The sequence below is a fragment of the Antennarius striatus genome, chromosome 18 (assembly GCF_040054535.1).
Source record: "Antennarius striatus isolate MH-2024 chromosome 18, ASM4005453v1, whole genome shotgun sequence".
Lineage (NCBI taxonomy): Eukaryota > Metazoa > Chordata > Actinopteri > Lophiiformes > Antennariidae > Antennarius > Antennarius striatus.
Window position 1 is genome coordinate 3,437,936 of NC_090793.1, and position 25,188 is coordinate 3,463,123.

Consider the following 25,188-nt stretch of genomic DNA (forward strand, 5'->3'; position numbering starts at 1 on the left):
CCAGAGGACCCCTTGCTTTAAAACAGGCAGCTGAGTCGCGCCTGACGGTTAATCCACACGACGGCGTTATACAGCTTTTATAGAAATGCTTAATATTTGTTGATACACTATTAGTATATGCGGTAGTAACATTTATATACATAAACTGTGTCCTGACACGGTTTAAAATATATTTGTTTTGTTTTTTTTGTTTTGGCATATTTAAGGCCCGACTCGTAATTTCTTCCTCGTCTGTATTTCATGAAGGCGTAATAAAGAAGTGCGACACTTGCTGTCCGAGTTCTTGTAGGCTTGAGAAAATGGCCCAATCCGGGTTGAATACGTAGTAACGGTGGACGAATGGAACGCCTCAGCTGCGTGGTGGACTGTTGATGCGTCCAATGACGTGGGTGATAGTAATGTAGTCTCTCCGCGGTGCGGTGGTTGAGCAGTGTTTGGGACAGAGAGCACCGCTACATGGGGGAAGCGAACGGCAGCAGCTGGTACCACTGCTCCCACGTCCAGGAGGGACGAATCCGCTCACATGCTCTCCTACGGGGATTTTAATCTGATCTGAACCACCGAACCGAGCATGAACGCGTTGCTTTTGAGGTGACCAAAGGATTTTTTTAACAGTGAATGCTTTCCTTACATGAAGAAGAAGAGAGGGCCATGCACTCAGACGCTTTGTAACCACCGTCATCGCTGTGTGTGTGTGTGTGTATGTGTGTCTATGTGTGTGTGTGTGTGTGTGTGTGTGTGTTTCCAGTGTCTCCTCTGAGTGTGGACTAACCAAATCCTTCTCTGGATGATTTGATGGGGCTTCTCAGAGTCATGATGCCACCCAAGTTGCAGCTTCTGGCGCTGCTGGCGTTCGCAGTGGCCATGTTTTTCCTGGAGAACCAGATCCAGAAGCTGGAGGAGTCCCGGGGAAAGCTCGGTAAGTTCAGCGGCTGCAGCCCGATCGCATGCCCGCCACAGCACCCCGGGAACACCGCCGGTCATGTGTCAGCTCGTTGGAGAAAGATATTAATCAGTTCATAACTCTTTATCGTATTATTGCATGACTTCACCCTCCTCATGCTTCATCATGAGGTTTAATAATGGCAGGAGAAATCTGGATCTTGCAGATGCCCTCCTGACTTTTGCAAAGCTGAGACACCAAAATCCAGAAGATCCTCCAGATGAGGAATACACTTTAGAGCTCCATTATTGATTAATCTGACAATTAAGTTCTGGATTATGTGACTATTTGGTCCATGCATCAGAAATTGCCCATCACACACACCCCTGATGCCCACATTGCTCTTGGATTTGTTCAAACAGTAGCAGAAAACCAAAGATTGTTTTAGATACAATCACAAGTTCTCACCTGTAAGAAGCTGAACTTAGAGAATGTCAGACAATATAAATTAATTGATCATCAAAATAGCGGTGGATTGAATGTGTCTATTGATTAACTGGTAGAAATACTATTAGTGTTGCTATGGCAGTACTTTTATTTCTTAGATTAAATACCATCCAGTAGAGAAATATCACTTGATCAGTCATGAATTTGCTGTAAAGTCCAGTTTTAACAGCAAACACACACTTATGCAAACTGCTTTAGTAATATTCTGCTTGAATGGATCCCCGCAAATCCCACCCTGCCCTTTTTACTCTCTTCCCTCTGGGCTCAAACATAGCTGGTTGCTGTGTTAGAATCTCATTGCGAGCTCCCATCGGGGGCTCCTTCCCAATAAAGATCTAGGACATTGCAGGATTATCTCTCTGGTGCTTCTGCTGTGGGGATTTTTTTTAAAGGATCTACAGAATATTTCATAAAAACCTGAGGGTGCAGGTGGCGTACCTCAGAGGTCCACTCACCGCCTCTGGTATCGTTTGTATGTGAGCTTGGCAGGAAACATTTTTCAGAGGGGAGATGTTAAGAAAAAAGAGCAGATTTGATTAATAACATGAACAATGCTGTTGCAGGTGAGGGAGCTCCAGGGTCTTGGTATTCAAATGGTTTATAAGGGCACTTCAAGGAATGAAGAAATCGTTGCTATGATAAAAAAAAAAAAAGCAAAACATCTGCTGTGAAAAAAAGGTTTATTTTATTTTGAAAAGTGTTACATTTACTATTTTCTGATGCTCTCTGGACCAAACTATTAATCTGTTTATCCGTGACATCACTGTTAATCTATCCTATGATTAATTTTAAAAAAAGCACATTAATTTTCTTAGAATCAAATTATATTTTGCTTGATTAACGGTTTAAACAATTAATTATTCAGACGGTAACCTCTCTCCACTAGTTAGGGCATCAGTGGATGTCATTCAGTTCTATTGCAGCTGAAACGATTGATGGATTATTCAATAAGCACATTAAATCAATGAAATGCAACTCAACTTGATTGAGTAATTGTCTTTTCTGTATATACAATGACAGATCACTTCTAAAATGTGAATAAAAAAAGAAACAAATTCATTCATTGCTAGGATTGCCCTGGATGTAGCCGGGGAAGTTTTCAGATATTGCTAGGATTGACAGCAAGTAGTATTTACCATCCACATCCTGAACACCTGCTCTGAAGCTTCGTAGTGGATGAGTTGGAGATGGACTTTGTCAGAGAGGTCAGCAATGTGTTGGAACTTTTCCAGGCTGTAAATGAAACAGTAGCTGTATTAATCGAATAGACTATCCAGCGGTGGTTTTACATGTAGGAACAATCCAAGTTCTCGGGGGGGGTTGTAAATGGCTGTATTGGCCCGTGGTGTAGTTTACTGCTGCTGTAAAAGGTTATACTTTACACTCGGTGAAAAACCAAACACTTTCACGGTTGTGTGAGCACACACATGTACACACACTGTCCCGATGCTGAAAGAGAACCTGAGAGGCCTTCCCCTCCCCGACCGGCCTACCACCACCACCAGGAGAATCCGTTGACTTGGCAAAAAAAGTCCTCTGATGGATGACAGAAGCGAGCAGACGTCTGTATCCTGGAGCTCTTGAAATATGTGCTGCACAGCCAAATAATTGTGAGCGAGGCGTTCAGGGGCACAATGCTGACAGACGGTCAAAGGGCCACTCGCATTATCAGGTACGCCTGCTGCAGGTCCATCTGTGCAACAATAAAACCACCGCCATCACAGGTGGCGTTTGAAAGCCGAGTTGGATCTCCAGTGGCCCGACTCCAGCGTGATAAATGCATCAGAAGAGAGAAACTCCTACGTGACGGCATGCTGTATCGTGGATCTACACGTCCCCCTTTGTGCAGCTCGGAATGACTGCCGTCCTCTCCCCCTCGCAGCGTGAGCTCCTATCACCTGGCACGCATTTTGAATATTTCCCCTTATTGAACGACTCCCACGTGGGGGGGTGGGGGGGGCAGAGGCGCAGTGATTTAGCTTCCAAGCTAATCGCCGTCTCAAGGTTTCACCGAGAAGTCTCCTGCATTACAATCATGTTGCAATGCAGCTGCGGGTCCTGCTGTGGGGCTGAATCCATTATTCTGACCGGATTTCTCTCCGGCTGCAGGCCGGGGGCAGCAGTAAGGCAGACTGACCGACTGCGTATGGATGGATGGATGGATGGATGGATGGAGGGGAGAAGGGAGGTAGAGCGTCTTTAATGAAGAGTCACACGCAGGGATTCAAGGCCACTTTCCCCCAGTCAGAGGATATCAGACGTTAACGCTGACGGAAGCATTGCAGTCTGAAACGGAACATTCTGTAGATGTCAAATTAATTTTATTGCATCTGGACAGATGGATGGAATCACTCTCACCTTTACCATCACCTTTTTTCAGCTTTTTTTATTGCTTTATCATGAAACTTGAAATTGAGAATTTATCAAGATAATGAGGTGGAACTGTGAGTTTCAGCTCATTTTTAGAAATTTTTTGTAACTGAATGCGTATTTCTTACCCAATCAAATAAATCGTCATCTCTAAAAAAAATCTCTGCTTGTTGTTTTTATAGGTTATGCGAAGGACAACAACTTTTAATTTCAAGAATATGAAGCTTTTCAACATCTTTATAGAAGCCTTAAAGAACTTTTGGTCTCAGATGGGAGATGATTTGATCTGTGGTACGTTTACATCTGCATAAATAGAAGCATTGCTCATTAAACTGTCACCTCATGGTCTTTGCAACCAGAGCCAGTGACCTCCTGACCTCTGTGGCCTTCAGGCTGTGAGGGGCTGCCTCTCAACTAGTGTGACACATTTTCTTTTCTTTTTTTATTTCATGTTTGTCCCCTCAGAATCTGCATCTTTTATCACCAGGCTGTTACTCAGCCTGATTAAAGGAATTCAATTTCCATCTGTTGCGTGGTGATATTTTGTTCCAGACACAAGCGTCTCTGTGTGTGTGACGGGCCTCAGAGAGTGAATGGGAGACGCTGTTGAATGCACAAGGAAGGATATGCATGCGCTCATTGTCAAAGTGTGTGCCGAGCCTGACGCAAGACTTTAAAGCGTCCGTTCGTCACCGGGGGCTGCGGTTCTTGAGCCCGGCCATGAATTTCTCTTTGATTGTCATGCCAGACACTCGCGGCCCCTGCGGCCCACCCTCGCCCAGGGGAGCTGGCGATGCAGTCAGGAATTTGCTCTTCAGAACTTTGGTCAAATATCACCAGTCGATCCTCACGGGCGTATCGCCTTCACTTTGATCGGGCGGATTTATGCCTTAGAGCTGCCCCACCGCTCAGACACCCTGCTGATCGCCCTTTCGTCAATGAGACCTCGATTTGCAGTTGCATTTGAAATTTGACTTTGTTGATACAGTGGTACGTCTACTTGCGAAATTAATTGGTTCTGGAAGAAATTTCGTAAGTAGAGATGCGTTTTCCATGCAAATCCCCTAATCTGTTCCAAGCCCCCCAAAATTTTGACATAAATGTTTCATCAAGTATAAAAATGCATCAAAACATGTAACAAATACATGTTACAATTAGATTATTACACAATAAAAGAGATGTGCATAATGTAAAAAACAAAGAATAGAGTAAAGAAAAAAAATGACGGTCATTTACCTTTTAACTGCTGTCCTCATTGTTTTTTGCCCTCTTTGGTTAATGCGCTCCTATCTCACCATGAACATCAGAGTGAATTCCAGTCCTCCTTCTGAACTTCTCCAACCACCCACACAATGCCTTAAACTCCTTAAACTTCCTTTTGTTTTAATAACGTGGTGATTGTAGATGCATTACGGCCATATTCTTTGGTGAGATCAACCAAATGCATCCCTTTCTGGTGCTTTTCTATTATCTCTTGCTTTGTTTGTACGGACAAAAAACTCTTTTCTTTGTCTTTTCTTTTCCTCTTTTCTCCGTCACTTTCTTGGGGTCCATAGCAAATACTCTAAAAGTTAATATATTTACATAAAACTATCAGAACACCTCATGGGTCGAGGGCCAAATGACGACGATGCTGCGTAGACACCTATCTAGCTACACACAGAGGTCCCTCTTAGCCAATGGGATGCCAGGAAGATACTAGGTAATAGCCAGAGCAGCTATAAGAATGTTGCGTTCAGGAACCTGTGGGAGCTGCGAGTAGCAGCCCATGCTGTATTTTTACCTTTCGTAACTCGAAATTTCTTTTGTAACTAGAGGCAATATTTTCCTGTTGAGGCGTTTTGTAAGTAGAAAATTTCGTATGTAGAGACATTCGTAAGTAGAGGTACCACTGTATCCAGTTTCTTCGGCTGTAACACATTTTATAAAGTGTGAGTGTCAACCAATGCCTGACTTGCTTAAAGGGCAGCAAGAGCAAAAAAAACCCATTTCCATTTGAAGTTAACTGAAAGTTGTTTTCCCCTCTTCCCATTGATCAGTCGCTTTATCAGCAGAATTACGCAAAAACTATGCAACAGTTTTCTATAAAACCTTGGATTGTCTCCACGATTTTTCTTTTTGGTAACAGTGAGAAATCAGAAGTCTTTTGGCGTTTCCTTCTCATTCTTCAGGGAATAAAGTATCTCGAGGAACATTTTGATGTTTACAGAGTTGATATCAAATGTGTTCAAATTGGTGTGGATCCAAATACAATTCCAGCTACACACGGATCTATTTTCGCTGGAGGACCAAATGCATCCCATATCCTCTTTTTAGTGCATTAGTTTATGATGAAAGTGTGCTTGTTAGTTTGGCTTTGTTCTCTCTTTATCGATTTATCGTCCCTCCCAGCGGTGATTATGATTTCATCTGCAGTGTTTGTGTTGATGGCTTCAGATCCAGTAACCTTAAATTACGCTCGCAGGGCTGCGAGTTTGATTTTGAATCAGACTCGATTGATTTAAGGTGGACTATTGAGGCTTGGTGGAGCGATGCCCTCCGCTCATTTGTAGCTCATGTTGTATTGTGCAAATGAAACGGAACATAAAAGTGTGCGTTCATCTGATAGTTAACAAATAGGATGTGCAAAAACAATCAATTCATAGCAGTCATAAAAAAAAAAGAAGACATGCAGGGATTTGCATACAAATTGCTTTCTGCAGACGGGGGCACTCGGATGCTTTTTTATTTCACCTCGCATCTGTTTTTAGCCTCCTTAAGGGGCATAAAGGGGGCATGAGTCATTTGCTTTTACTCCACATACTGGCATCTGGTTCCTGCAAGCAGCCAGCGCCATCCATCGCCGGGACCCCGCCTGCACTCAAGCATGGCATTTAATCGGCTAATGGAGAGGTGCCCGTGCATGGCAGAGGATGGGGCGTAGGTGTCTGGGATGGATTTGTTTGTGGGAGGCGGGGGGGGGGGGGGTGTGTGCTAATGGTCTTAGCGGGGCTTTTTGCTGCATTGTTAGAAGCATGCTTTGATTAGGGCTGAGGATTTACAGCCCCCGGTGAACACTCTGTCTGACGGGCGATGTGTTCCTGCAAAGCGGCACGGCGTTTCCAGCGGCAGCAGCGGATGACACACAGGCTAATCGGCCTGTTATGGACAGTTTCACACACTGGATGTAATTGGAAACCGTTTCTGAAAGGACACCCTTCTCCCGTCTCTCCCTTCAGCTGGCCTCCCACCTATAATTCCCTCCCCATCTCTACTGACACACTTTCTCTTCCTTTTCACTCTCTCTCCCTCCATCTTCTCGTGTCGCCGCTGGGCTGAAGGGTTCACTCAACTTGAAGAAAGTTTCTTCAAATAACACTAAAAAAACCACTGCAGGCACGCGTCGGCTGTCCTCACGCGGCGGAGTGGCACGCTGACTGATGGCCGCTAGATGTTATTTAGCTTACGTTAGAAATCAGACACAGGTCAGCAGGCCGGCCTGCACAGAAATGTTGTGCTGAGGTGGTCTCAGAAAAAATATTTCATTCTCCAAACTTCCATTTTTAACGAGGATAAAACCCCACAAGGTCCAATTTTAAACTCTCCGGGCCTGACTGGATCCGGTTAAACCCCGACAATGTTTGACACACGATGGAGTCTGTGATTGACAGCTGCTGTCAGGTTCCATTACAACAGTTTTGCTATGAAACAGAAAAGTTTTTCCTCTCCTTTCGGAAAAAAAAAAGTTCCACAGCCATTTGAGAACAATTTTGAGCCTGCAGATTGATTGAAGGCAGTGTAATGTGCATGCCAGGCCAGTAGTTAGCAGCGTAACCTGTTAGTGAAAGAAAAAAAGGCAATGCAGCAGCATACAAATGCGCTTTTTCAACTCGTCTAAAATCTTCTTTCCTCATGTACATATTTGACTGAAATTATCATCAATTTTTACACAAAACTGAAACGTGTTTTCAAAAGTTTGTTTTCAGACTCCGAAATTTTGTGATTTGAACAAAAGGCTGTAGAAATATTCGGGAAGCTCCTCGTTTTCCTTTTTTTTTTCTTTTTTGCAGCGTTAGCATGCTTTCCTTTTCTTTCCCACACCATTCTGACAGGCGGGAAAAAGAACAGCTGACAAACCTTCGTCACGATTATAGCTTAAAATGCCTCTCATCCGGCTCCTTTTGGATCAATCGTGGTAAATAAATACTTTATTTGCGTGCTGAATCTCCTTTGTGATTCTAATCCCTCTTGGGTTTTTCCCCTAACCCGTTTTGAAAAGAAAATATCAGCCACTGGTTTTGGAAATAACGTGCAATCAAAAGGACAAGTGAACGTTGAATGAGGAGGGGGTGAAATGAAAAAGCTGATTTAATTTTTGCTGCGACGCAGAAGTGGAAATCATAATCTGTTGTAAAAAAAAAAGAAAATGAAAGGAAAAAGACGCCCGAAGCATTTTTACAACCAATTTCGTCAGAACATGTTGGAATTAAGGAGGAGGAAGGTGGTAGAACAGAGCTGCCCTTCGTCTTCCTCAGCCCATGACTCAACTTGGCTTGTAGGAACTGTAGTTGGCTTAAAGCCTTCATCGTGTTTTCCTGTAACACCAGCTGTTACCGCGAACAACTGCTACGATGATGCTACTACAGCTTCCTCTCCACCTCCTTTCTTCACATATTTGCTTCTCTTTCCGTCCTTCTGAGTGACTTTCATTGTTTTTCTGATGTTAGCATTTATTTCTCCTTCTCTTTGTCAGTGTCTTTCGTTCTGTCTTTGTCCGTTTCTTCCTCTTTTTTTCCCTTCTTTCTCTTTCTCATTCTCTTTTTTCTCTTTAATTCTCTCTCTTTCTATTTCCTTCTTTCCATCTATCATTCTCTCTTTTCTCTTTTTATTTATGTGCCGGATAGCGTGAGCAGCATAAGTCACATTGCAAGAAGCTCTACTTGAACTTAATTAGACAGAATGCAAATAATAAGGTGTGTGTGTGTGTGTGTGTGTGTGTGTGTGTGTGTGTGTTACATGAGACTGCTGAATATTTGCTAAGTTATGGTCAGTAAGTTTGTTTTAGCATATTTTTGTGTCCCTGTTTTTACTCAAAAACAAAAAAACTACTTACGTGTAGTCAGGCACACAATAAAAAAATTTGTTTGACGATTCCATTTTAATATACAGTGGTACCTCTACTTACGAATGTCTCTACTTACGAAACGCCTCAACAGGAAAATTTTTCCTCTAGTTACAAAAGAAATTTCGAGTTACGAAAGGTAAAAATACAGTATGGGCTGCTACTCGCAGCTCCCACAGGTTCCTGAACGCAACATTCTTATAGCTGCTCTGCCATTGGCTATTACCTAGCATCCTGGCAACCCATTGGCTAAGAGGGACCTCTGTGTGTAACTAGATAGGTGTCTATGCAGCTTTCTCGTCGTTCGGCCCTCGACCCATCAGGTGTTCTGATACTTTTACGTAAATATATTAATTTTTAGAGTATTCACTATGGACCCCAAGAAAGTGACGGAGAAAAGACGAAGAAAAGAGTTTTTTGTCTGTACAAACAAAACAAGAGATAATAGAAAAGAATGAAAAAGGGATGCGTTTGGTTGATCTCACCAAAGAATATGGCCGTAATGCATCTACAATCACCACGTTATTAAAACAAAAGGAAGTTTAAGGAGTTTAAGGCATGGCGTGGGTGGTTGGAGAAGTTCAGAAGGAGGACTGGAATTCACTCTGATGTTCATGGTGAGGCAAGAGTGCATTACAAAAGAGGGCAAAAAACAATGAGGACAGCAGTTAAAAGGTAAATGACCATCATTTTTATTCTTTATTCTTTGTTTTTTACGTTTTGCATAACTCTCATTTATTGTGTTATAATCTAATCGTAACATGTATTTGTTTCTTGTTTTGATGCATTTATATGCTTTATAAAACATTTGTGTCTGAATTTTGGGGGGGCTTGGAACGGATTAGGGCATTTGCATTGAAAACGCGTCTCTACTTATGAAATTTTCTACTTACAAATTTCTTCCAGAACCAATTAATTGCGTGAGTAGAGGTACCACTGTATTATACCTAGATGAATTCTTTTTTTGGTACCTCACCCTTTGTAGGCTAACAAAGGATAAGGTACGACAAGCATGGAGTACACCTTCCCAACCTTTTCCCTCATCAATACTCAGTTTTTCCATTTTCTTTCAACGTTACATGACTGCTCCTCAGATCCAGACATAATAGATAAAATAAACGCCAAGCTAGTAGAGCATCAACATCAACCAAAATCCTGAGTCAATGAATCAGTTCCAAATTAAAGTGGGGCTGTGCTTCTGAATCACACTGGTCATCAATATAGCGTCCTCACAGGTTGGGCCGCTAGCACACACTAATCAGAATTAAATGAGAGAAGTCGAGCTGGGATCTGCAGAGACGACAACCACACAGACGAACCTGCAGAGATGAAGCGGTGAGATGAACGGGTTTCGCTGCAGAGGTGTTTCTGTGTGGGACGGACTCTCTGCGGTGCTCACCTTTCCGTCCCACTCATCATTAAACCTACGAATAGCCATCCTTCTGCTCTGTCTAATAGAGTGTGGACTTTTCCCCGGACTCCAATGTATGCATTATTAATTATCCGTTACAGGATGAGATACGGAGAGGCGAAGGGAACATCAGTTATCTGGGTTGTAAGGGTTTGCAACCGGATCTGTGCTGTTCCGCAAACATTGTTTGTTGTTATATTCGGATATGAGGGCTTTGAGGCAGAACGGAGAGTTGCATTTTAACATGAATCCAGATACTGGGATGTGGGTATTTCCTGTGTCTCCTGCTGTTTTGCTTTAAAGACATGACTGCAGCTTTTGTTAGGATGTGAAACATTAAGGACTGATGCTTTTTCTGATGTTCTCCGTTCCTGTAAGAAACAAATTCAGTGGCTCCTTCTTGAGCTGACTATACGTATGTGTCAAACTCAAGGCTCGGGGGCTAAATGTGGCCCGCCACATCATTTTATGCCAGATGCCCTTCCTGTCGCAACTCTCTGTATTTATCCAGGCTTGGGACCGGCACAATAAGACACTGGCTTGTGTCCTCTTGCGGTTACATTAAATAGGTCAAAAGCGTGCTTTGACCAAAAACCACATTTCCCACAATGCAGTAATTAAATCTATTTTGACTTTGACAAAAAACAAAGTTAATGTCTTTACTTTTTTTATTCACTCGGATAGTTTGATCCTTGATTGATGGAGTTCTGTGGGTTTCATAACCTGACAAATTGAGAAGATTTATGTTATAACAGAGAAACAAACATGTTTTTTCTGTGCAACTGTAATTTTTGTAACTTGAATAAGTAATAAATTAAGAGTAGTTATTTATTTTACATTACATTGAGTTGCATTTATAAGTTACATCTGGCCCTTTCATTACAGCCATTATGCTAATGTGGCCCTCGGTCTAACCTATGTAGGTATGAACACAACAACCTGAGCCTGCTGGCTCAAACATGCACCCTCGGTAAACATTCCCAACTTGCACTCTTGCGCTCCGGCGTAGGTGGCAAATGTCATTCCTCAAGGGGACCAATGGGAGCCTGTCGATGACCCCCCCCCCCAGTAGTAAATAAATCCAGGAACTTGTGTGGAGGAGCTTGCAGTACCTCCAGCATAAGAAACAGCAGAAGAAGAGATGCAGAAGTTGCATAAATATGCTGATGCGTACACATTCAGACGTGCCGGCTTTGAGTGGAGGATAATCCAAATGGAAGGCATCATGTTTCTGTTCCATTCTATGGCCGCCGCAGGCTGCAGCTCTCAGACTGCAGCTGGCGCTTGCATCATGTTACAATTTTTAAGATACACACTCCATAATGGACAAAGCTTGAAATCAGTCCTGTGCGGCTTAAGGCGTTTTTTTCTTTGCTTCTGCGTTTATGTCAGCGTTGGAGCGCTTGTGTTCTCGTTTTGTGTTTGTGTACCTACCTTTTTTTTTTTTTTTAGTTATTTGGATATTTTTCTTTCCTTTGAAGCCAAATGCCTCCGAAAATGTCAGCTAATTTTCAGCGCTTAGTCACTGACAGCCTGTGCCAAGATGAGATTTGTTCCAATCAACCCCCCCCCCTTAAAAAACAAAAAAACAAAAACCCGTCAAACCCTCATTTACTTAACAAGACAGGCAAATCATGGGATCTGCCATCTGCAAATTGCTCTGTAATCTCATCAGACAGCATGTGGCCTTCTTTACTCATTCCATTTTCCCCAGACATTATTGGCTCACCTGTCAGACAGCACCGTGGGCATCGATCGCACGAAAGACAAATGCGGTGAGAAATTGGCAGGTTGAGCGATGAAGATAATCATCTCCATCTATACCGGATTGTTATCATTAGTGTAGAGACGTTGCGTGCGTGTGCCTGGATCTTATTTAGTGCACCCTCGTGTTTAGTCGAACGGCGTGGTTAACATCTATAATTCATGGACTCCACAGAGCAAAAAAAAACACCCATCCATGGTAGAAACTTACGAGACTGTTCTCAAAAGAAGGGATGCTTCCGAAGTCTGTATTGTGAACATTTTCCTCCACCTCGATCGATCAATCAATTAATTAAACTTTAGACACTTTATATACAAAATGAGAAACCCAAAATTCTTTACAAAAAAACAATTCAACAAACAATGGACACAAGAAATATCCCCCCTTTCCCCCAACATACATACATATACAGACTCACACACACACATGCACACACACTAATTTAAAAACACTGAGGAGTTGAGAACATAGAGGAAACACTATTCTACACACGCCACTTTGAAGTTAGGAAACACCAGAGAGAAGTTAATCGATATGGAGATAAAGGAATGACTGTATAGATTAAAATTCAGTAAATAAAAGGAATAAAATGAATAAAAAAGTTAGAGGTCGGACTAAAAAGGTAAAAATAGTCAAATAAAGTTTGATTAAAAAACAGTCTTCTTCTTTTCCTTTCGGCTTTTCCCTTCAGGGGTCGCCACAGCGAATCAGTTGCCTCCATCTAACTCTGTCTTCTGCATCCTCTTCTCTCACACCAACTACCTTCATGTCCTCTTTCACTACATCCATAAACCTCCTCTTTGGTCTTCCTCTAGGTCTCCTGCCTGGCAGTTCAAAACTCACCATCCTTCTACCAATATGTTCACTATCTCCCCTCTGGACATGTCCAAACCATCTCAGTCTGGTCTCTCTGACTTTATCTCCAAAACTTCTAACATGTGCTGTCCCTCTGATGTACTCATTCCTGATCCTATTCATCCTGGTCACTCCCAAAGAGAACCTCAGTATCTTCATCTCTGCTACCTCCACCTCTGTCTCCTGTCTTTTCCTCAGTGACACTGTCTCTAGACCAAACAACATCGCTGGTCTCACCACAGTTTTGTACACCTTTCCTTTAATTTTAGCTGAAACTCTTCTATCACACATCACACCTGACACTTTCCTCCACCCGTTCCATCCTGCCTGGACACGCTTCTTCACCTCTTTTCCACACGCTCCATTGCTCTGGACTGTTGACCCTAAGTACTTAAGATCCTCCACCTTCTTGATCTCTTCTCCCTGTAACCTCACTCTTCCACTTGGGTCCCTCTGATTCACACACATGTACTCTGTCTAAAAAGGTTAAAAAAAAAGAAAAGAAATCCGTAACTATAAAATAAATAAGATTCAATTCGATGACACTCTTCAGGTCAATAGTGGCCTCCAGGCCCAAAGTCCCAAACCTCTCATCCTCTTTAAATTGTCCCCACAGCGTTGTCTGTCACTGCTGACAAGGGCCAGTTTTGTCTCTTCTCCATTTCTAAGGAATGCTTTGTCGGCATCTTCTCACAGAGACACGCTTGTTTACAGCATGCGACTTCATCGGGGAGGGAAACAAGTCATTTTCAGGCTTTTCGGACCACATGACCTTTACATAGATTGTTTATGCAGAAATATCTCTCTCTGGAGGATGGAGTTCCTCGCTTGTTTACTGTTCATTGTGGGTGGAAATCCGGCTCATGACCTTACCGGCACACCTCCACCTCCTATATTTTTCTCACCTTTCCCACTCATCCTCCTCCACCATCTAGTAATGCAGAACCACTGTGAAAGTCATAACAATGAATAAATCTCCACCCTGGATTTGTGCAGCTCGGCAAAGCACCGGCGCCAAAGTCTAGGCGAGGAAATATCACACCGCTGCAAAAGTTATATTTATGAGAATCATCATGGCAGCCAGACATTTTATTTTCCCTTTACTTCACCTCACCGTGGGTGCATTTGATGATTTGAATGTTAATATTGGAGCGATGCCGTTTCGAGTCTGACTTTGATGCATTGATCAACACCATGTCCAGCATTCCCAATCAGATTGCAGATACCGGGAGGCATAGCATCATCATCAGTTGTCGAGACACTGTGGGGTTCAACTCTTTAACTTTTGTAAAGTTGATGTCAACGGGGCGGGGGCATGGCATTCGTCTAAGTCGTTACCTTCCATAACTGGAAGGTTTAAACCAGCATAAGTCAACAAATCTGCCAAAAATCTCTTTAAATTTGAGAGAACTTGGACTTCCTTATTCTCTGAGTAGAGGACAAGATCGAATACCGTCTTATAGAGGAAGTAAGTCATTGTTTTCACCGTGTTATTCCACAGTATGCAAAAAGCCTCGCTTGATTTGTATGTTAAGTCACAATAAGTGCTGATACTGCAGTAGTATCCATCACGATTCTTTTACTTGCACAATACCAGCTGGATATTTTTAACACACTGAACCAATGCTTCCACTTGTGGCGCATTCCCCAAATTTAAGTTTACTGTAATGTCCTTTATGCTTAATTCTGTATCAACTGAAGGATTTACCCGGTTGCAAACAATGATGGTTTCTTGACTCTCCCTTCTTCAACCCTCTGGACTGTCCCAGCTGTAATATAGACAGGTAGACAATGGAATGGAACCCTTCATTGGGCATCAGTGTCACACTGGTTTGCCAAATCCACTGGGCAAAGATAAGCGGACACTTCTATAAAGTGTTCTCCAAGATCATATTCAAGTTTTCTTTTTATCTTTCTCTAAAGCTAAACAAGAGTTAATATAAAAATCAATTAAATAGTTTGTGCAGCGTTAAAACGTTTGTGTCTCATTTAGACTTCAATATAAAATGTTGATGTCTCCAGTTTAGCCATCGTCCTTCGGCGTTTTGAATATAACACTCACATTTACTTCTCATTAGTCCTCTATGGTTTTCACTCCTCTGGAACCATCAGCAGCGCAGAGGTTCGCTCTCACGCCATGCTTCATATTCCCAATTCTAACTCCAGTATTAGTGCAGGTTCTGGATCAGTTGAGTCGGGTTTGAGGCTTCCTGTCAGCCTAACTTTATTACTTTCCTCCCTGATGATCCACACTTGGCTAAACTGATTTTCACACTGATTTAGAGGCATCAGAAAATCAGAAGTGCGCTGTTTATTCAAATGACACATCCGTTCCCCTAAACAAGGGGGCTACAAAACGCATCCAGTCTATAGTGAGGGTAAAGCCACCAACAGCAGCAGACTAACTCAATTTTTCTACAGCAGCAGCTCAGATCCTCCTTCCTGTCATCCTTCATTGATTTTGCAATCCAGCGGCATCCGAGCAGAACCATACAAGCCGTACACCTCAGACTGCCGCTGATAGCCAATCTCTATTACCCACCTAGACCAAGGCTTCAGTTTGAGGGGCTAAACCCTCCCCAAGGGGGAGCGGGGGTGTGGAAGCAGACGGAGGCAGAGCGCTCGGACTGGTGGGACGGAGCCATGATGGATTTATGAGCTGCTCGGAGAAAGGATCATCTTCTCCCCTCTACTTTTTATTATCCCATCAAATCTGACGCGATACCAATAATACACGACAGTCCGTCACATCTCGCAGATCTGGGCGCCGCATATGAATGATGATTTCCGACGCTAGCATCTAATCAGCCGGGAAATTGCTTCAGTAAATATGTTTAACTACCGGCGCTCCGTCTTCCTCGCGTCTTTCACTTTGAATAAAACTCAGAGTAATAGGCTTGTAGTTGTCACAATGTTTAAAACCCGTGTTGGCTTCATGGTTCATAATTGGCTTTTAATGTACATAGACGGCTTGAAGGGAAGAAGCTGACAGAAATGTGGAATGAAAGAAGGCCTGCTGTGTGGCCATAGTAATTCAGGCTTTTGTTCTCTAATTAAATGACCTCAGAAGGGAGTGCTAAGCTGAAATTTGTGTGTCTGTGTGGCGCCCTCTGATATGGAGGATTGTGCCAAGTGTATTCATTCTAGCGATGAATGGGGGCATCTGCCACAAAGGCTGAGAAGCCTGCTTTGCGTTCTTGCTGGTTGTTGGAAAATCGCCACGAACACCATGTCTTCAACAAGTGTTTACGGGGGCCCTTCACATAGTTCCGGGCGTTGTAGTTAGGGGCGCCGTGGCCTCCGGGCTTTTCTCTCTTTCCCTCATCTCCTCCAGGGGAAAAAAATAAATAAAAGCCTGAACAGCACAAAAGCTGTGAAAGGTGCAAGTTTATTCCACTGCCAAGCAGAAATAAAGCTTAGATGATGATGCGTGTTCTTCTGTTTGACCTTGAAGTTTCAACATTGACAACAGCCACTGTTAAGACGCTCCATGAATGCATTTATTCCCTTAAGGTCTAATGGCAATCTCGCCTTGAAGCTTTCCTTTCATCTTGTTGCATATCCATCTTGTTTTATCAGACATCTCCCTCTTGAGTTTTCTGAAAGCACAATACAATGAGATTGATTTTAATTTGTCTCACTATATTGAAAAGCAGATCTCTCTTGGGTAAGGTCTCAGACACTGTGGATAATCCACACTCCTTCCCTGTTCAGTGGGAGTTCCTTCTGCTTGAAATGGAAAGTAAATATTTGAGTTTCAAACTGTATTCATGTATTGTTTTGATATCTTTGGAACTTTCAAACAAATTTCTTTTGTTTCAACAGAAACTTGATTATTAAAGTGAGACTGAAGTCGTCTTATCTCGGGCATATCTGTCAAGTAATAACCATACAGAACTCCAAACTCGTGAAAGGGATGGAGGATATGTCATTTACTGATGTATATGTAGGTTGTGTCTGTTATCTCTTGTGTCATTTGCACACCTCTTCTTCTTTTACATTTGGCTTGTCCCGATAGGGGTCGCCGTTGACCGTTCCTCTATGAACTCATTTTCTGATCCGATCCAACCTGGTCACTCCTAGAGAGAACCTCAACATCTTCATTTCCTCCACCTCCGGCTCAGCTTCCTGTCTTCTTTTTAGTGACCCTCTGTCTAATCTTTCCATCATGGCTGGCCTCACCACTGTCTCTAATTTGTCCATCAAGGCTGGTCTCACCACTGTCTGTAATCTGTCCATCATGGCTGTCTTCACCACTGTCTTATAACCTTTGTCCTTCGTTCTAGCAGAGACTCTTCTGTCTCATCAGACACCGGACACTTTCCTCCATCTGTTCTAACCTGCTTGGATCCGATTTTGCACCTCCTTACCACACTCACTGTTGCTCTGGACTGTTTCATATGCACTTCATTAAATGATTAAATGGCATTACATTGCTGTATGCATTAAAAACACCATTATAGTAGAGATGCACTCAGAGCGGAGGAATTCTTAACACATCTGTTTTTGAAACCATCTGCGTGGGAGAGGGATCAGTCAATCAAATCTGGTAAAAGAAACTCTAATGAGCCGTCTGTCTTGGCCTGATACAAATGACCAAATGTTCATTTGTGCTGATGGAGTGTCTGAAGTTTGTCTCATCTTTATTGAGGTCCTCAATCAGGTATTCTTAATTTATCTCATCCTCTCCCATCTTTTCCTTTCTTTTCACAACAACTGAAGTTTTAAGTGGTGATACATATCCAGTTAGGCACCAGCAACGTTTGCTCACATCGTTGTTACAATTGCATCATTACTATGTCTGCAACTCATGGAATCCAACAAGGTTATGTTCCAGGCCTACTTCATCCAACAGTTACCTGCTGCTTCATGAATATTTAAAACAACAAAAAAGTCACTTACTGTATTTCTTCCTGATTCTCTGTGCCTCTTTGAGACACATCAGAGGTTGGATGCAGCACAGCTTTATTAAATTGGTTCCAAAACGGGAGCTATTATTAAGTTTTATCGAACAGCGGCTATTTTTTCCACATGAAAACAAGAAAAACTAGAAGTTAATCATTGACAATCCTTCAGTCTCTCCATGTTGTCTTGCCCATAACCACGGCAACATGTTTGACAGGCAGTTCTTCCACCTCCAATATTAAAATCCTTTTTTGTCTTTCTGTGATGCCGACAGCGTTAAACACGGTACTGTTCTTTTATTATCCCACAGAAAGGCCACCATGTCGACAAGACCGCTCCCACCCCTCCAAAATATCCAAAAGTCATGCCAAATGTGCATTAATTCAGAGATGATTGTCGATTCGTGCTGAATCATTTAAATGCACACTGTAGCCTAGTAACGAACAAACAAAATGATCTCATAATGCCAAGCAAGGACAAACTCTACCCTTAATTTCCTCACAAAACAGGAAAATGCAACTGAAAACCTTCTGATTTTAGAGTTTCTCTTTTTTATGCGTCCAAAAAACATTTCATTCAAACCAGACAAGACAAAGTAAAACATCTACGAGCACCTCTGGTTTGTGAAGAAGACTTCAGATTCTTCTTGCACCTGTTACTTCACGTTAGGACAAAGTCACCTCGTATTTATGACTTCTGTTGTCACAGATTGCCCTCTGTCTTTTCAAATGTCATAGTCTGTCTGCCTGCCTTCACTTAACCATAAAAATAAGCCCTAAAGGACATCTGAGCCCCTGCAATAAAGTTCCAACACAGCAACTGTTATTGCTGTTGTTGTTGGCTAAAGTGGGCTTCAGATGGACATGTGAACGAATGTCTCCATGCCAGCTGTTTGCATTCTGACAGCCTTCAGCCTGATACGACCACCTGGCACGTCTCCACGCCGTCGGACTGCAGCGCCGGCAGCGGCGGCTCGTCTCTGTTCGTAACCCGATGCAGATTTGATGCGTGGAACATTAACAGCTGCTCAGGAAGGGTGTAAGAGAGGGGGCAGTGAGAGTGTTTCTAAAAGTGTGTCTGCTCACGTGTGTTCACACAGATTGAGTAGAGGACAGCATGACGTCTTAATTAGCCTAAGTTGCCAGAATCTAGACCTGGTCCTGTCCAGACGGGGCTGCAACAGTGTCTCAGTAGCCATGAGGGGCTTTAGGAGACCTCTGGCTCCACTGAGTGCTCCCACGGGTATTAGATGCTCCAGTGTTGTGACACACACACACACACATACACAGAGCTTCTCCTCACTCCTTCCTACAGAGCACTCTGAGGCATTGTCAACACCAGTCAATCAAATGTGAATTCAGATGAAGGACAAACTAGGGGGCCACAAAGGCCTGGGCGTCTTTGTGTTGGGTCTGTTCACAGAGGCAGCAAGCTCAGGCTCTTTTCTGCTGGTCCATGCAGTTTTCAGATTGATATATATACACCCCCCCCCGTCCCAACCTCTACCCTCCTAATTTAGACCACATTGATGTCCTGTCAACATCCAGTTAACAATCAGGTAGCTGCAGCCATCAGATTGCTCTCTTTCTGGACTTATAGGTACGTTTTGTAAGATATAGTCCATTTTTGTTTTAGAAAAATGGACTTGGGTTGAGGCCGTTCGCACTATGTCAAATCTATGCCGTTTTTAGATTGAGTCACCTCTCTCTTCCAACTCTGCCCTCCTCATTTAGAGATTATTAATGTCCTGTCAGCGATAAAGTAACTGTACCGTCCAGCAACCAGCTTCTAAGCCTTGTTCCGTACCTCTCACCTCAATAAACGATTCTTCTCTCAAAGGAAGAGGAAACGAGGTCAGGGGAATCATTTTTACACCGTCCAGGCCCTGTCTTAGGCACACAAAGACGTACTCGGCCGTGACAGAACATTAATTTGATCTTGAACGGGAGCGCACGGCACGGCACTCACGTTAAATAAGTGAAAGTAAAGGTAGACGACTGAAGTAAAAGTTTGATTAGCAAGTTGGATGCTTTTCTGTGGTATTTAATTACCTGAATATCCTTAACCCCTTTGAATCACATCTTTCCCCCCCCTCCAGAACGAGCCATTGCCAGACACGAGGTACGAGAGATCGAGCAGCGGCACACGCAGGACGGTCTCCGGGAACGGGATTTGTCCTCCTCGCTGTTGTCCGACAGCGAAGACGACGTGGTCATCATCTACAACCGCGTTCCCAAGACGGCCAGCACCTCTTTCACCAACATTGCCTACGACTTGTGTGGGAAGAACCATTACCATGTCCTGCACATCAACACCACCAAGAACAACCCGGTCATGTCCATACAGGACCAGGTCAGACCCAGGGTTCATTGCAGTGTTTTGAAGTCGAGACCTTTTTTTTAAAATCTGTTTTTATAAGGATCTTTATTTTTCTGAAGGTGCGTTTTGTAAAGAATGTGACTGAATGGAGGGAAATGAAGCCGGCTTTCTATCACGGACACGTCTCCTTCCTGGACTTCACCAAGTAAATACGTTTACAGTAGTGTGTCGTATGTACATGGAAATCTCATCATGTCAGGAAAAAATGTCATGACATATTTATTTATAAAAAAAAAATTTTTTAATTTAAAAGAAACTGAAATCCTTTGACAACTATTGTAAATGTAAATTGCACTGTAGCTTAATGAACCTCCATACGCTTCAACAAAATTTGTGCCTGTTCAGCTTTGTCCATGTTCCTTATACCTTTTACAGTTATTTTTTAAATATTTTTTAGAGTTATTTGTTTAACTTAATTTCTGTGGAATAATCGAACCCACTGTGTTGTCTCTCAGGTTCGGGGTGAAGAAGAAACCCATCTACATAAATGTGATCCGGGACCCCATCGAGAGGCTTGTGTCTTATTACTATTTCTTGCGTTTCGGCGATGATTACCGACCCGGATTGAGACGAAGGAAACAAGGAGACAAAAAGGTTTTGAATTCATGATATTCTTTTGTTTAAGGTGTAGTTTCACATAATTGACAGACTTCATCACTTCCCCTGATCACACTGGCTATCAAAAGATTCTCATTTAATTCACTCCAAATGAAACCAATGAGGCGCAAAATCTACAATCTTCTCAAATGCCCCTTTGTGTGTCCCTGGGCAGTCTTCATTGATGAGCTGGATTGATGTGTGGTCATACAAAATAAAAGATTTGAAGCTTTTGAGAAGCTTCTGATAAATAACAGTGAGGTGAAGACACATTCTAACAAATTCTACAGTAACTACAGTTAAAGAAAAAACATCCCGATGTTTTTCTGGGCAGCTGTCTTTCAGCATGAATTAAACTTGATTTTATTTGACAGAATAAATGCTCATGCGTCGTGTTTTCACTGCAGACGTTTGATGAATGTGTGTCCGCTGGCGGCTCAGATTGCGCCCCGGAGAAGCTCTGGCTCCAGATTCCCTTTTTCTGTGGGCACTACTCTGAATGCTGGTGAGTATTCAAACTCCACTGTGTTCAGACAATGGAAATGATAATCTTTAGATTTGATTGTATTGTTGCACCTTTTATTTGAAATTAGAGTTTATTTGATTACGTCATCTTTATTCACAATTTCTAACTGTATCTGTACCTTTTCTGTGCAAAAAGCTGGTTAGAATCTGTGTTTCATATTTCCAAAGAAATCCCACGGAGAAAAAGAACAAGTGAATTAATCGATCTTCCTTCCTGTACACGAAATTCATTCATCTGTGCCTGAAATCTGTTGTTCAAAAAATCAAATAGATCAGAAAGCTGAAGCGTTGCATCATGTCACGTGTTTCTGACTCCAACATTCCCCACTGTGGTGCAGAAAATGCCCACTAGCCCATTGAATGTATTAATCCACAGCTGAAAATAGTCCCACCACAGGCATGATTGACTCTATTTCACTAAAAGCCCAAATGGTTTATTTATTTAACTCTGTCTTAAGCTCAAATTCAGTATAATGCTATGACATCAGTACGATCTCAAGAACCCGTTCAGGAAGTGAACGCCGTCAGTTTTCTTTGTTCATGCACCACATTGAACCTTTTCTGTCTCTTGCTGCCTCGCCCATCCCATCCTATCAAGGTCTCTGATGGCTTTCTCATTCTTGATCTGTTCTCCACGCAATGATCTGTATCACTGCTCTCTGTCATCCGTCTTACCCTCTCTGCCCTCCATCTCTTCACCAGATACTCTCCTGGTACAGTTCAGCAACTTAAAGTCTGCGTTTTTAGGGTTTAGCTCACTTCTGGTGCGCTGGTGTTCTATTAAAGTTAAGGGAAGCACTTTGGAAACATGAAATAAATACAGAAGAGGAAGAAGTGAAGGTGCTGCCAGTCCTCTAATGCCTCCTACTTTATATGTGTCAACAACTGAGTTTCCCCCTTTTTTTTAATATGTTCCCCCTTTATTTTCTCATTTCCTGACCACGACAGTGCCTTCCTTTCTTACACATCTATTTTCAGCTTTTTTTCCTGGCACTGTCTTTGTGTCCTTCAGCTCTCCTCTTCTGCTTTTTGTCACTCTCTTCCTCCTTTCCATTACTTCTGAAGGGGTTGCCCTTATCCACACATTACCAGCGACAGTCTATCCACATTTCCTCAAAAAAAAAAAACAAACAAAAAAAAAACCACCCAACAGAATTGAATGAAACTTCGCTCATGCATCCATAGCGACCCTGAAGGTGTGCATCTTATAATTGGTTTCTTTAATGTGTCTATTTTTGCTGCAATTTTTGTCTCATGTTGTTCACACTCAGGGTTTTTTTTTTGTTTTTTGGAGGCATCTGCGTCCTTGGGCACAAATTTTTCAGCGCAGTTGAATCTATTTTAGAGGGAGGCTAAGATTACTAACCACATCCAATCAACATGATCCCTCTGCAGGAATGTGGGCAGCCAGTGGGCCCTGGAGCAGGCAAAATACAACCTGGTGAACGAGTACATGTTGGTCGGAGTAACTGAGGAGCTGGAGGACTTCGTCATGATGCTGGAGGCCGCGCTGCCACGCTTCTTCAGAGGAGCAACCGAACTGTACAAAACAGGTTCGCTGTCGCCGTTTGTTTCCCTCCACAACAAATTTTTAATACACCAAAAAGCATTGTAAGGGTTGGTGCATTTGGCAGTGCTGAATTATGTGCACCACTGTGTGCCGTGATTGCATATAAGCAGCTTGGATTGCTCCTCTGAGAATTGAATATGATCAATATGCACTCATGCCTCTTGCTGATGTAGTTACAGATTAGTTACAGCGAGTGCAGCCAGAATGAATTATGGGAGAGCGCAGAAGAATGCATTTTAAATTTTGACGTAGCTGAAAATGTGATGTTCATCATTTCTGGCAGCAGATAAATCCACTTACTTAACTTAATCAGGTATGTGTTTAAAGAACTCGGAAGAGCGGGTTTCAAGTCTCAGGTATGACGTTTTTTCGCTGACTGGCGATCTCAAGCGGAGATTTAGTCGATGAGTTTTCTTTCGATTAAGAAAATTAAATTAAAAGAGGAATATAAAACACGCTGCGGTTTCAAGTGGCGTGCGGTAGAAACTAACTTTTACACTCAAATGTTTTTGATTCTGTTCATGGTTAGAGCTTCAAGCCTGAAATTCACTTTTTAGTGATTTTTGTAGTCATTTAAAATAATTTGCTGTCTTACTGCGAGACAATATGTAGGTTGTAAATGGTACCGATTATTATTTTTGGTACCGGAACTCTTTGAATCCTCTTCTCCTTTCATTGCAGGGAAGAAATCCCACCTGAGAAAGACCAGCGAGAAAAAGCCGCCCACAAAAGAGTCCACCGCCAAGCTGCAGCAGTCGGCCATCTGGAAGATGGAGAACGATTTCTACGAGTTTGCGCTGGAGCAGTTCCAGTTTGTCAGGGCGCACGCTGTCAGAGAAAAGGACGGGGAGCTCTACCTGTTGGCACAAAACTTCTTCTATGAGAAAATCTACCCCAGAATCTAAAGACAGACGTGTGTGTGTGTGTGTGTGTGTGTGTGTGTGGGTGTGTGTGTGGCGGGTAGAGTTTCAGACGTGTGGTCGGAGATGAAATCCGTGAGACTCCCGGTGAACTGCGGCTGGTTTTGATCATGTGGTTGAGAAGGTGAAGCGGTGATTGCAGAGCCAGCCGCTTTCCGATTGTGGAGTTCAGACTGCCCAGGTTGACGGCTGGTAGGACGAGGAGCTCACGTTACATCGGCGGCAGGGCGGCGGGGGGGCGGATGCAGGGTCGTCGGTCCGTTCTTTTTCACTTTGGTCTGATCAGAAGGCCTTCGCCCAGCACACGATACGGACTCCAGCCCCCCCCCCGGTCGAGCCTCGACTCCTGATTGGCTCCGCTCCTCTCCAATCCCGACAAAAACATTTTTAATGGCTCTGTACTGTTTGATGGTGTTTGATTGTACTTTAACTCTTTACTATGGTTGTCTTTTGTATGTAAAGACGTTAACATTTTCCATGGTGAAACATCCCATGTTCCACCTCAACTACTAACGAAAAGAGATTTTAAGTGTAAGAAGCTGATACTGTGCTGTAATATTGGATCGAATGAGAACTGTTGAGGGTTTTATGAAATAAAAACTGTGTGACCATGAACTGTTTACTGGGACAAGTGCGTATGTTTCATGCTGGACTAATAAACTGTAATGTGGAGCTCTACCCAGAGGCTTTTCCTCGGGTTATGATGAATCATTTGACATGTGATATCAAAGAAATGTAAGGTGTATATGTTGCTGTTGTAAATATTTTCTTCTTTTACAGTCTATTGCTGACAAAAAAAAAATCACACTGCTACCAATGTGTTTTCCATTCTGTACATCTTTATCATTTATGTGCATCTTCAGCTTTCATTTTAGTCTGTTTGACATTCTTTTCATCTCAGAATCATTTTGGCGTGGTTGTCGACTAATTTGTCACTCTTCTTCAGGGTAATATTCTGACATTTTATGATGTAAGATTATTTGCTGTCATTCCAAGTGTGAGAGAAGATCGATTGGGGTGATGGTGGTTCTTTTTTTTTCTTTTTTTTGTCCATCATAAACATACAAATTACAGCTGGAAATGCTTGAAATTATATAATTTTTCCTTCTCAACTAAATCAACTGATCACCTGGAAAAGCTCCACTGGATGTCATCTGATTACATGACTATAAATTAGGAGCTACTCATTTCTACCTGGGGATGCTGTCGTATGTGCACCTACTCTACATCTTTGTGTTGCAGCTGTGTGGTATGACACAAAAGCGTTTCAAAAACCTAAAAAAATATATATATATATATATATATATATATATATATATATATACATGTGTGCAGTTGATTTCAGCACAAACGTGTGTGCATATTCGTCTGCAGGCAGAGCAGAGCAGGGAGTGTTCAGA

The 25,188-nt window shown here is 42.6% G+C and overlaps 1 protein-coding gene across 2 annotated transcripts; it reads left to right on the forward strand.

The window, feature by feature from the left end:
* Positions 1-398: 398 nt before the first annotated feature.
* Positions 399-24,842, forward strand: hs2st1a (heparan sulfate 2-O-sulfotransferase 1a). Of its 2 annotated transcripts, none has more exons than XM_068341362.1 (8): positions 399-591; positions 810-919; positions 19,896-20,149; positions 20,236-20,321; positions 20,632-20,770; positions 21,181-21,278; positions 22,694-22,851; positions 23,550-24,842. In XM_068341362.1, the coding sequence occupies exons 1-8, from the start codon at positions 572-574 to the stop codon at positions 23,771-23,773; spliced, it is 1,089 nt and encodes a 362-aa protein (XP_068197463.1). In that variant the 5' UTR covers positions 399-571; the 3' UTR covers positions 23,774-24,842. The 2 variants fall into 2 exon arrangements, with proteins under 2 accessions (XP_068197463.1, XP_068197464.1); XM_068341363.1 differs by having other exon boundaries at positions 400-591; positions 749-919; positions 23,550-24,841.
* Positions 24,843-25,188: the final 346 nt, after the last annotated feature.

Excerpts from the sequence above, each read along its gene's own strand:
- hs2st1a (XM_068341362.1), top strand. The coding sequence starts at position 572 with ATGAACGCGTTGCTTTTGAG. Across the intron at positions 592-809 it reads ATGAACGCGTTGCTTTTGAG|AGTCATGATGCCACCCAAGT; the intron begins GTGACCAAAGGA and ends GGGGCTTCTCAG. Across the intron at positions 22,852-23,549 it reads AACCGAACTGTACAAAACAG|GGAAGAAATCCCACCTGAGA; the intron begins GTTCGCTGTCGC and ends CTTTCATTGCAG.